Source organism: Antennarius striatus, chromosome 21, assembly GCF_040054535.1.
Source record: "Antennarius striatus isolate MH-2024 chromosome 21, ASM4005453v1, whole genome shotgun sequence".
NCBI classification, from domain to species: domain Eukaryota; kingdom Metazoa; phylum Chordata; class Actinopteri; order Lophiiformes; family Antennariidae; genus Antennarius; species Antennarius striatus.
In genome coordinates, this window is record NC_090796.1 from 2832443 (window position 1) to 2843094 (window position 10652).

At 41.6% G+C, this 10652-nt stretch overlaps 1 protein-coding gene across 1 annotated transcript; it reads left to right on the forward strand.

The window, feature by feature from the left end:
• Window positions 1-4483: 4483 nt before the first annotated feature.
• On the forward strand, window positions 4484-6723 carry LOC137588225 (tubulin alpha-1D chain-like). Its single transcript, XM_068305167.1, has 3 exons — window positions 4484-4679; window positions 4965-5113; window positions 5740-6723. The coding sequence occupies exons 1-3, from the start codon at window positions 4499-4501 to the stop codon at window positions 6721-6723; spliced, it is 1314 nt and encodes a 437-aa protein (XP_068161268.1). The 5' UTR covers window positions 4484-4498.
• Window positions 6724-10652: the final 3929 nt, after the last annotated feature.

Genomic DNA, 10652 nt, shown 5'->3' on the forward strand with positions numbered 1-10652 from the left:
GAAGTTCAGAAGGAGGACTGGAATTCACTCTGTTGTTCATCGTGAGATAGATAGATAGATAGATAGATAGATACTTTATTAATCCCGGAGGAAATTGTATATATCCACTGCTCAGGCATTACATAACAAATAATACTGGATAAACACCAGGAGAAAAAGAAACACTGACATCACAGGACATACCACAAGACATACATTACACTAACAGACACATGCAGCACTAACAGGACTTATATACTAAACTATAACTAAAATATAAACAGTATCAAATTAAAATATAAACAGTATAAAATTTAAAAAACATTACAGTATTAAAATATAAACAGAATAAAATAAAAATATAAACAGTATAAAATTGAATTAAAATATAAAACAGTATAAAACAGTATAAAAATTTAAAAAAATATATATAAAAACAGTATAAAATTAAATTAAATTAAATCCAACCAAAGAGGGCAAAAAACAATGAGGACAGCAGTTAAAAGGTAAATGACCATCATTTTTATTCTTTATTCTTTGTTTTTTACATTACGCACAACTCTAATTTATTGTGTAATACTCTAATTGTAACATGCATTTGTTACATGTTTTGATGCGTTTTTATGCTTTATAAAACAATTATGTCTGAATTTTGGGGGGCTTGGAACGGATTAGGGCATTTGCATGGAACACGCGTCTCTACTTACAAAATTTCTTCCAGAACCAATTAATTTCGTAAGTAGAGGTACCACTGTATCGCCGTCACTGCTGGAAAATAGCCTGAGTCAACATAATTGAGGTGATGCAACATCTACAGTGGATATAAACAGTATAAACTCCCCCGTTCAAATGCTAGGTTTTCGTGATGTAAAAATACTAAATCAAGACAAATGATTTCACAACTTTTTCCACCTTTAAGCTGCACAAGGCAAATGAAAAACAAACTAAAATCTTTTTATGTAGGTGAAGTAAAAATGAACAACTGAGATTATGTGGTTGCATAAATGTGCACACCCTGTCATAACTGGGGATGTGGCTGTGTTCAGATTGGACTAGTAAATTTCAAAGTCATGTTTAACTGGTGTCATCCCTCACCTGTCACCAATGAAGGTTCCTCTGGTCAACCTAAATAAAGTTCAGCTGTTCTACGAGGTTTTTCCTGACATATTTGGAGCCACATCTTCCAGAACATCTTCAATGATCCACAGAAAGCTTCCAAAGTGTCAGAGAGATCTTATTATTCAAAGACATCAAACGGGGGAAGGCTACAAAAGAATTTCCAAAGAATTAAATATACCATAGAACACGGTGAAGACTATCATCATTATGTGGAGAAAGTATGGCACAACAGAGACATTACCACAAACAGGACCTCTACCCAAAATTGATGATAAGACGAGAAGAAAACTAGTCAGAGAGGCTACCAAGAGGCCGAAGCTACCCTGAAGGAGTTGCAGAAATATCTGGTAAGTACTGGCTGCATAGTGTACAGTATGTGACAACAATATCCCGTATTCTCCTTATGTCTGGGCTATGGCGTAGGGGGGCAAGACAGAAGCTTTATCTAACAAAGAAAAATGTCCAAGCCCGGCTGCATTTTGCAAGAAGACATCTGCAGTCTCCCAAACACTTGTTGGAAAATGTGTTATGGTCTGATGAAGCCAAAGTTGAACTTTTTGGATTCCAAAAGGTATGTTTGGTGCAAAAAAACCCCACAGCACATCACCAAAATAACACCATACCTACACTGAAGCATGGTTTTGCAGAAAAGAGGTAGCGAATATTGCTACCTCAAGATGTCCTACGCTCCTACCCGAAAGACTGAGTGCTGTAATAAAAGCCAAATGTACTGCGACAACGTATTAGTTTGAGGGTGTGAATATTTATGCAACCAGGTTATTTGAAGTTTTTTATTTGATATGGTGTATTTCTTAAAGGTTTCAGTTTGTTTTTCAATTGCCTTGTACAGCTTAAAGGCAGCATTAAAGTTGGAAAAAGTTGTAAAAAAAAAAAAGATTATTCGGAAAACACTCATGGGGATGCAAATTTTTTTCTATGCGGCGGAAAAAGAGATCTGTTCAAAATGATCCGGCTTTTGTGTGGACATGGCCACTGCACCCTCACGCATTCGCGCATCAACACTCACGACTTCACCTCGTCGCACAGTTTGGGTTAGCAGTCATGTGATACCATGTGATAAGCACATTTCATTGGCTGACGTAATCCGGAAGTGCACTACGTTTTGTGAGTCCCAGACTTCCATGAGACAGCGGTCCCCAACCACTAATGCTCATTATTGCTCATTATTATTATTTGATTGACTTGTTCACCCTTTTATTAGAAATGATCAGTAATTCTCCTACATTGAATGCACTGGTTGTAAGTCGCTACATTTCAAAATAAACCTCATCAGTGCAGTCACTTGAATCAAGTTTTTAATATAATTATTTCTTGCAATTATTTTGTTTACAGAGTTGTTGATTATCAATTTATGAAAAAAAGATTGTTTATTGTCTGTTGATGTCTGCGTTTTACATGAAACTACTGCGGATGATTTATTATTAGACTACAGCTGTCCTGGTGTCATTAGCGACTATCGAGCAAATGAAGGCCGGTCATTGAAAATATTGTCTTAGATGATTTATGCAAGATAAAGCATTTCTCTAAAAAAGTTACTCAGGCAATTATTTTAAGAATGTGACAACATTGAAGGGTTGATGCCAAACCTTAGAAAATGTAACCCCACTCATTCATTCATCTTCGTAACACCCTTTGTTCGCTGTTGCGGGTCGGGGGATACTGGTGCCTATCCCAGCCGACTGGGGCGTGAGGGAGGTGACACTCTGTGTGCGACGCCAGTCCACCGCAGAGCCACACATATACACAGACAAACACGCACGTGCACACTCACACTCACACCTACGGTCAATTTACCTGAAGTACATGTTTTTGCCACCGTAATCCCACTCAATATATTTGAATTATGCAACTGCGTGATCCTGCTGAGATTAAACAAATCTTGCATTCTGGTGATATCTGCTTGAAAGGACACCTAACATGATCAGAGCATTCCTTTGATCTGAACATGTAAGCCGAGGAGTAGAGTTTATTAGTGTTGGTTGACAAATTAGTATTTTTTTAAACAACTTTCTTAAGAAGCCATAATGGTAAGTGCATTGTAAAATTGGTAATGACAGAAATTGCCAGATTAGAGTGCTATATTACAGCGAATAAAGTAAATTAGAGGTGTGCCCAAAACAACTGCTCTACAAGCTCATAAACCATTCACCCAGGAGAGGAACATCACTAAAGTACCCATGTCCACCAGCAGGTGGTGCTGTGGTGTTAACATCCCCGCCTTTCCTGTAGTCACCATCAGCATGCCAAATCATTTTTTCAGATATTTTCAGGAAACACACAAAAAAAGAACTTTTTGTTGATGATTCGGATGATTTTTTTCAAGAAAAAACATTTCAATACGAAAGTAAAACGATATTGAGTCGACCCCAAAATGTAATCCCACTCATTATATTTACATCCCGGGCGGTGATGTATCGTAAGTGTTTGTGTGTTCATTCGTCCGTTTGATGGTTTGTCCACCAAATATCTTCGCAACCGTTGCAGATAGAAAGATGAAATAAAAAGCAGATTACTCGGACGGCAAAGGGGATGAAAATGAGATGATGACCTTGACCTTGAGAAAACTAGGTCAAGGTCAAATTTAAACTTTTGTAAACTCAGGAACCGGATAAGATAAGACAAGGGAGAAGGCCAGTGTGAGTGAGACCATAGATCAAAGCTAGTACTTTGATCAATGACGGTAGGTCAGAGCGTTAACTTTGATCTTTGACCTGTGCAAGTAGGTCAGGGTGAAATTTTGAGTTCAGGGGTGTCGTGGGATGTTTCAAGTCTGACTGTCTTGGTTCTAGTTGAATGATGCAACAGTGTGAATCTGCTGAGATTTAAACAAGTCATTTGAACTAGCATTAAAAGCATGCTTTTGATCTCAACAACATGTAAGCCGAGGCAGAGTATATTAGTGTTGTTTGACAAGAGTCTTTTTTAATTTTTTCAAGAGAACTTAAATCAAGAAGCCAAAATGGTAAAGCACAATGAAAATTTGTCCTTAGAGAAATTCCCAGATTAATGTATCTCACAAAAAGTGATAAATTATTATAATTGTAAATATGCTATTGCATATTGGAATTTCCGTTATTTTTTCTTTGCTTGATGACATGCACGTACATGTAAAGAAAATTTATTCCTATTCTTTCAGCTTCAAACATTTTTTTTTCACCTAGTGGTAAAGTGTATGAATCATGCCTTAATTTTCCTCTAAATGTAGCATAAATTAGTGAATTATGACAAAACCTTTAACATTAACAATCATAACTGTGCAGAAAAAGTCATGTTGAATATCCTCATGTGGAAAGGAACAAACTGGTACCAAACTGCATCTGTTGTTCTTCTTTCCCAGCGTGAATGTATCTCTGTGCATGTGGGCCAAGCCGGGGTCCAGATGGGCAACACCAGCTGGGAGCTCTACTGTCTAGAACACGACATCCAGCCGGACGGACAGATGCCCAATCGCGACCCCGTCGGAGGCCACGATGACTCCTTCAACACTTTCTTCAGTGAGACGGGGGCTGGGAAGTTCGTCCCCAGAGCCGTCTTTGTTGACCTGGAACCCACTGTGATTGGTCAGTAGTATTGTGATGTGGACCTTATTAATGTTTTGGATTTTTTTAATTTTTTTTTAAAGATCAGGCTTGAGCAAATTCAGGTAAAGTCAGGTTTCATTACTGATGACATTTCGGGTGAAACGGAAATTCTAATTACCTTTTTCATCAGCATTGTGCATTAGCTGAAAGAATGAAGTGTCTTGGTTAGCCAGTATACCTCATATTATCTAACTTTCATCCAGTTTTAGCATTTCTTATACCAAATAAACATGTTTTCTCATTTGCTGCTGCTGACTTTCTCAGATGAAGTACGGACAGGAGCATACCGTCAGCTCTTTCATCCCGAACAGATGATCTCAGGAAAAGAAGACGCTGCTAACAACTATGCCAGAGGACATTACACCATTGGCAAAGAGATCATCGATGGTGTCCTAGATAGAATCCGTAAACTGGTAAGGCACTTTAGAGTTAGTCGTTCAGTTTAGTTTAACATTTAAGCTCAAAAGAGTGAGAGTTTAGAAAATATTGATGACTATGATAATTTGTATGGTAACAATGGCAAATAGGAAGCGTAATGGGTGAGAGCATCTTATACTATCTTATAAGATGACAGATAACCGAAAATTTAGTAATCACAAATTTATAACTCCTGTGTACAGTATATAATTGTACAAATCAAGAGCAGCATTAGGAAAAAAGTAACTCCACATATGAAGAAAGGATAAGAAAAGATTGAGGAATAAAGACAAACTGATGATTATTCAAGAGCAGGAAACTATACAGATAGTAATCTATTATGTTTGTGGAACTCTGTGAAACTGCTTTCCATGAAATAACCTCAGAATGGATATTTACTTGAGTCTGAATCCTATTCAAAATCCTCTCATACAATTTCACATTCAAATATCTTTGTAACCATATCCTCCTTGGTGGAGGTATATACAGTATATTTCTTTAGTAGTGATTCACATTTAGAAATGTGTTAAAGGCCAGTAGCATGTGTACAAATGATACAAAAAATTTTTTTCATTGCATATTATGTGTCTTTATAATATAATCATATAATTTCTCTCTGCAGGCTGATCAGTGCACAGGTCTCCAGGGCTTTCTGGTCTTCCACTCCTTTGGTGGAGGCACTGGCTCAGGTTTCACCTCCCTGTTAATGGAGAGACTCTCTGTTGATTATGGGAAAAAGTCTAAGCTTGAGTTTGCCGTATACCCATCCCCCCAGGTTTCCACAGCTGTAGTGGAGCCTTACAACTCCATCCTGACCACCCACTCCACCTTAGAGCACTCTGACTGTGCCTTCCTGGTGGACAACGAGGCCATCTATGACATCTGTCGCAGGAACCTTGACATTGAATGTCCATCATACACCAACCTGAACAGGCTCATCAGCCAGATTGTGTCTTCAATCACGGCCTCCCTTCGCTTTGATGGAGCCCTGAATGTTGACCTGACTGAGTTCCAGACCAACTTGGTGCCCTACCCTCGTATCCACTTCCCTCTGGTCACCTACGCTCCAGTCATCTCTGCTGAGAAAGCCTACCATGAGCAGTTATCTGTTGCTGAGATCACAAACGCCTGCTTTGATCCAGCCAACCAGATGGTGAAGTGTGATCCTCGTCATGGTAAATACATGGCTTGCTGCCTGCTGTTTCGTGGGGATGTGGTGCCCAAAGATGTCAATGCAGCCATCGGTGCCATCAAAACCAAACGCACCATCCAGTTTGTTGACTGGTGCCCCACAGGCTTCAAGGTGGGTATCAACTACCAGCCTCCAACTGTGGTTCCTGGAGGAGACCTGGCTAAAGTGCAGAGGGCTGTGTGCATGCTGAGCAACACTACAGCAATCGCTGAGGCCTGGTCTCGTCTCGACCACAAGTTTGACCTCATGTACGCCAAGAGAGCCTTTGTCCACTGGTATGTTGGGGAGGGAATGGAGGAGGGAGAGTTCGCTGAGGCCAGAGAAGACATGGCTGCCCTTGAGAAGGATTATGAAGAGGTTGGAGTTGATTCAGTTGAGGATGCTGGGGAAGGTGGGGAAGGGGATGAATATTAGGTTCAGCTGTCACTACCATTTTATTTAACGGACAAGGTTGATCTATTGCATAAATTGGAGAGAACTAAGATATAGAACACATGTGCCCTAAATGTTTTATTTAGATTTTAAGAATTGACTTGGGTGGCACGAATGCGCAATGGGTAACGCTGTCATCGCACAGCAAGGCGGTTCCGAGTTTGAGTACCGCTCTGTGTGGAGTTTGCATGTTCTCTCCATGTCTGCGTGGGTTTTCTCCGGGTTCTCCGGCTTCCTCCCACCTCCAAAAACATGTGCTTCAGTCTAATTGGTCAGTCGCAAATGACCGTAGGTATGAGTGTGTGCGTGTTTGTCTCTGTGTGACTCCGCAGTGCACTGTCTCCGCAGTGCACTCAAGTCGCGCCCGGAGTTCCCCCCACCTCATATCCTAAGTGAGCTGGGATAGTCTCCAGCTCCCTGCGACCCACAGCAGCAAATGAAGCGGTTGTGAAAATGAATGACTGAATGAAAAAGAATCCACTTGTCTAACTGTACAGATGACAGTTTCATTGGTTATGCATCAAAACTATGTTTGACAGAAGTTTTACTCCTGTATTGTTCAATAAATATTTCCCCTAAATATACTGAATCCTTGTCTCTTCATTAATTGTTGAATTTGTCCCATGATCATCTTCTGTCAGATTTTGCACACGGTTCTATTTTTAAAACTGCATACAGTGTTGACTTTGTGTCATTGCTCAAGCACACCTTGTTGGAAACTCTGCAGTCTCACAACTTCTGGGGCCTGTTCTGAAATGATGTTCACGAACGTATGGTCAAACTGACTGCAATAGAAAAAAAATTCAATCAGTGCTGTTTTACTGTGTTCATTCCACTAAAACAGCTCACGCAAACCTGGTTACGATTTAACATATTGTTACATTTAACAAACGCCAAGGAACGCCAACAGTATAGAACTGGGAGTAGGAACTTTGAATGTTGGAACTATGACAGGAAAAGGTTGGTTGACATAATGCAGAGGAGTAAAGTAGACATACTGTGTATCCAGGAGACCATGTGGAAAGATAGCAAGGTTAGAAGTTTAGAAGCAGGGTTCAAGTTGTTCTATCATGATGTAGATAGGAGGACAAATGGAGTAGGAGTTATCTTGAAAGAGGAGTTTGTTAAGAATGTCCTGGAGGTAAAAAGTGTCAGATAGAGTGATGAGTCTGAAGCTAGAAATAGAAGGTGTGATGTTCAGTGTTGTGAGTGGGTATGCTCCACAGGTAGGATGTGAGATGGATTGGAAGAATTTCTGGCTGGACTTTGATGAAGTGATGCAGAGCATACCTAGAAGTGAGAGAGTTGTCATTGGTGCAGACTTCAATGGACATGTTGGTGCAGGAAACGGGTGATGAGGAGGTGATGGGCAGGTTTGGTATCTAAGAGAGGAATTTAGAAGGACAGATGGTAGTTGACTTTGCAAAAAGGATGGAAATGGCTATGGTGAATACTTCCAGAAGAGACAGGAACATAGGGTGACCTATAAGAGTGGAGGTGGGATCACACAGATAGACTACATATTGTGTAAGACGGCGTGAGCTGAAGGAGATCAGTGACTGCAAAGTAGTGGTAGGTGAGAGTGTAGCCAAACAGCATAGGATGGTGGTGTGTAGGATGACTCTGGTGGTGAGGAAGATGAAGAGGGAAAAGCCAGAGCAGATGACAAAATGGTGGAAGCTGAAAAAGGAAGAGTGTTGCAGGACTTTTGGGAAGGAGTTAAGACAGGCTCTGGGAGGCCAGGAGGTGCTTCCAGATGACTGGACAACTACAGCTAATGTGATCAGGGAGACAGGTAGGAGGGTACTTGGTGTGTCATCTGGAAGGAAAGTAGATAAGGAGACTTGGTGGTGGAATGAGGAGGTACAGGAGTGTATACAGAGAAAGAGGTTAGCTAAGAAGAAGTGGGACATTGAGAGGACTGAGGAGAGTAGACAGGAGTACAGGGAGATGCAGCGTAAGGTGAAGGTAGAGGTAGCAAAGGCCAAACAAGGGGCTTATGATGACTTGTATGCTAGGTTAGACAGTAAGGAGGGAGAGACTGATCTATACAGGTTGGCAAGACAGAGAGACAGAGATGGGAAGGACGTGCAGCAGGTTAGGGTGATTAAGGATAGGGGTGGAAGTGCATTGACAGGTGCCAGTAGTGTGTTGGGAAGATGGAAAGAGTACTTTGAAGAGTTGACAAACGAGGAAAATGATATAGAACAAAGACTAGAAGAGGTGGCTGTTGTGGACTAGGAAGTAGCAAAGATTAGTCAGGATGAAGTGAGGAGGGCATAGAAGAGGATGAAGAGTGGAAAGGCAGTCGGTCCTGATGATATACTACCTGCGGAGGTATGGAAGTGTCTAGGAGAGGTTGTTCAACAGGATCTTCAATAGTGAGAAGATGGCTGAGGAATACAGAAGTGTGCTAGTGCCCATTTAAAGAACAAGGGAGATGTGCAGAGGTGTGGCAACTACAGAGGAATAAAGCTGATGAGTCATACAATGAAGTTATGGGAAAGAGTAGTTGAAGCTAGACTAAGGGCAGAAGTGAACATTTGTGAGCAGCAGTGTGGTTTCATGCCAAAAAGAGTACTACAGAATCAGTATTTGCTTTGAGAATGTTGATACAGAATGTGACGGGTTCGTGTATGCCGTAAAGAAATAACTTGATGGCGCAGCTGCAAAAGTTCGATTTTTGGTGGGGTTTTTATTCACACCACAATAACCAGTGAAAAAATATTTACAGTGGAAATAAAATGTCCCAAAACAAAAACCCAGTGCAACAAAAAGAAGTATATACAGAGGAAATCCACAACAATGACCATTGACCAATCGCTCCACTATAGCTCCTTGCAACTCTCCGATTCTTACCAATGCCAATGCCAACTCCAACTACCACCTCCCTTCATGAAACAAAAATGCAGCCCTTAAATAACCCCATGCCCCTCCCCTGGCATTCCAACATTAATTGACGGGGTTGTTCTTACAATAGCTAATATAATAACCTAGAAACAGAAAAACCTCTTACAAAATAAAACCAGAACAGACTAAAACATAAATGCCCCTCATATGGCTGTTTACATAAAGCAAAAAGTCGACAAAATACAAACAGTTCAACAACGTACCAAATGGTACAGTCCTGCCTCAATAGCGCGCCACAATGCGCTATTTAAGAGTCACCTCAGTAGAGCCTCGGTTTGGCCCACTCCAGAGGCAGAGCAACACCGCATCCACAGGTGAGCATTTGTAGTTGGGAAGCACGCATGGGCGCCGGGTGTGCACCCCCGGCGCATCACCGCGACAGTTTGGTGGATAACTCACCCGCGAATGTACCATAGGTAAAACAGTCTGAGTGGGACCGCGCTCCTGCGGTCCTGCCAGAAAAAATGACAGCTCCGCTGCAGCCGCTCTCCTGCGCGAGGGAGAGGCACGCGGAGCGAAGATGAACGGTGATGGACGGAGCGGTCTCTACCGCTCCGTCACACAGAAGTACAGAGAAGGCCAGAGGGAGCTGCATTGTGTTTTTGTAGATCTGGAGAAAGCTTATGACAGGGCGCCCAGAGAGGAACTGTGGTATTGTATGAGGAAGTCTGGAGTGGCAGAGAAGTATGTTAGAGCAGTGCAGCACATGAGGACTGTAAGACAGTGGTGAGGTGTGCTGTAGGTGTGACAGAGGAGTTCAAGGTGGAGGTGAGACTGCATCAGGGATCAGCTCTGAACCCCTTCTTGTTCGCTATGGTGATGGACAGGCTGACAGACGAGGTTAGACAGGAATCTCGATGGACTATGATGTTTGCAGATGACATTGTGATCTGTAGTGAGCGCAGAGAACAGGTGGAGGAGAAGCTAGAGAGGTGGAGGTTTGTCCTGGAAAGGAGAGGAATGAAGGTTAGCCGCAGTAAGACAGAGACGTAAGACGTAAC